This window comes from Priapulus caudatus, unplaced genomic scaffold (genome assembly GCF_000485595.1).
Source record: "Priapulus caudatus unplaced genomic scaffold, Priapulus_caudatus-5.0.1 Scaffold77, whole genome shotgun sequence".
Taxonomy (NCBI): Eukaryota; Metazoa; Priapulida; class Priapulimorpha; order Priapulimorphida; family Priapulidae; genus Priapulus; species Priapulus caudatus.
In genome coordinates, this window is record NW_014577138.1 from 490,799 (window position 1) to 492,221 (window position 1,423).

The 1,423-nt window shown below is 36.5% G+C and overlaps 1 protein-coding gene across 1 annotated transcript in view; it reads right to left on the reverse strand.

The window, feature by feature from the left end:
• Positions 1-1,177, reverse strand: part of LOC106821551 — a 3,601-nt gene extending 2,424 nt beyond the window's left edge. The window contains exon 1 of the mRNA XM_014826417.1: positions 1,021-1,177. Coding sequence (XP_014681903.1) covers positions 1,021-1,149 — 129 coding nt within the window. The 5' untranslated portion in view covers positions 1,150-1,177. The remainder of the gene's footprint in view (positions 1-1,020) is intronic.
• Between the last annotated feature and the right edge of the window lie 246 nt (positions 1,178-1,423).

Sequence of the window (1,423 nt, forward strand, 5' to 3'; positions counted from 1 at the left end):
CATTGAAAAACGAACCCCCCCCCCTCAATAGAAAGCTGGCTACGGGCCTGTACAGCGGGTGACATTGTTACGGCACAGAGGGCTGCACTGTCACCAGAAACCATTGCCGTGCTTCTCTTTCTCAAGAAAAATATGAAATTAAATCATGTCATATAATACAATATATGATGATATTAAAACCATCAAATTGTTACTATATCATGCATGGTATACACTTCCCAATACGTATTGGGAAATATTGCAATACGGTTTTGTCGTATTGCAATATATTGCAATACGGTTTTTGGTCGCAATACTCACCCCTACTGTCATGATAATCGGTTATCATTTTAATAATACCAGATTACCCCGGGAGATTACCCGCTAAGAATAGAGTGGGCCTTTATTACGTAAGCTGAGCCGATATAGGCACCTCTTGTTTTATGTATGTTCCGTTGTTGTTTCAACACGATTGAAAAATATTATTATTAGATGCAATATATCGATTTCTAAAGATATAAGTCTTATTCTTCAATGTGTAAGTGGTTTAGTACAACATACATGACACCTACAATATATTGCAATATATAGCAATATATATATTGATTTGATACGACAGCTAGCATTCAACTTACATGAACAATGTAACTAGTAATATCATGTCACTGAAGGAAAGTAAAGGAATGTTCCAAACGTGTCTAACTGTTGTACACAAGTTCGGAATGTGATAAGTGGGTAACAGAGGTCGATGCGTAGTTGTTCAGACGCATTTAGAGCATTATTCTTTCTAATTTGAGCAATTAATATGTGCTGTATGCAGTGGATTGTAGCAGTTACGTACATTTAGCATATATCGTTTATATCGGTAGTGTAGAGTTATAACACGGTTACTGTATGTAATGGTTTAATGGTTTATATTGTGGTATACCAATATACGATATTATCACGCACCTCTAATAGACACAACATGCAGTCTAATAGTAATTATAGTGGGCACTACATGCCTGCACAAACAATAGATACATGTTTGAAATATATCACCTTGCTGAAATAAACACCACGCCGGAAACGTTTTCTTGCCCTGTCTGCAACACCTTCAGGGTCCAGCTGCCTCAGCAAGTGTTGGACAGTAAATCTACAAACATGTTGTGACAATAAAGAGATAAACATACTGATGCGAGCAATTATGGAGGCACGTATTTACCAGCTAGTCCTGTCCATATTCATAAATGTAGAACGAAACGTGGATAAACTCGCAGGGAATAATGGCATATGCTAATATTGTCCTAACCAATTGTGCTAGGCTACGCATACATGTAAATTTAAACATGCATGTCATTATATGACCTACATACTGATAAGATAGCATTTTCATTTTGTTGTTTAAACTGTCTACGTCATGAATTTCGAGCACCAGCAAGTAGTATATTTGTGTGTTATTTGT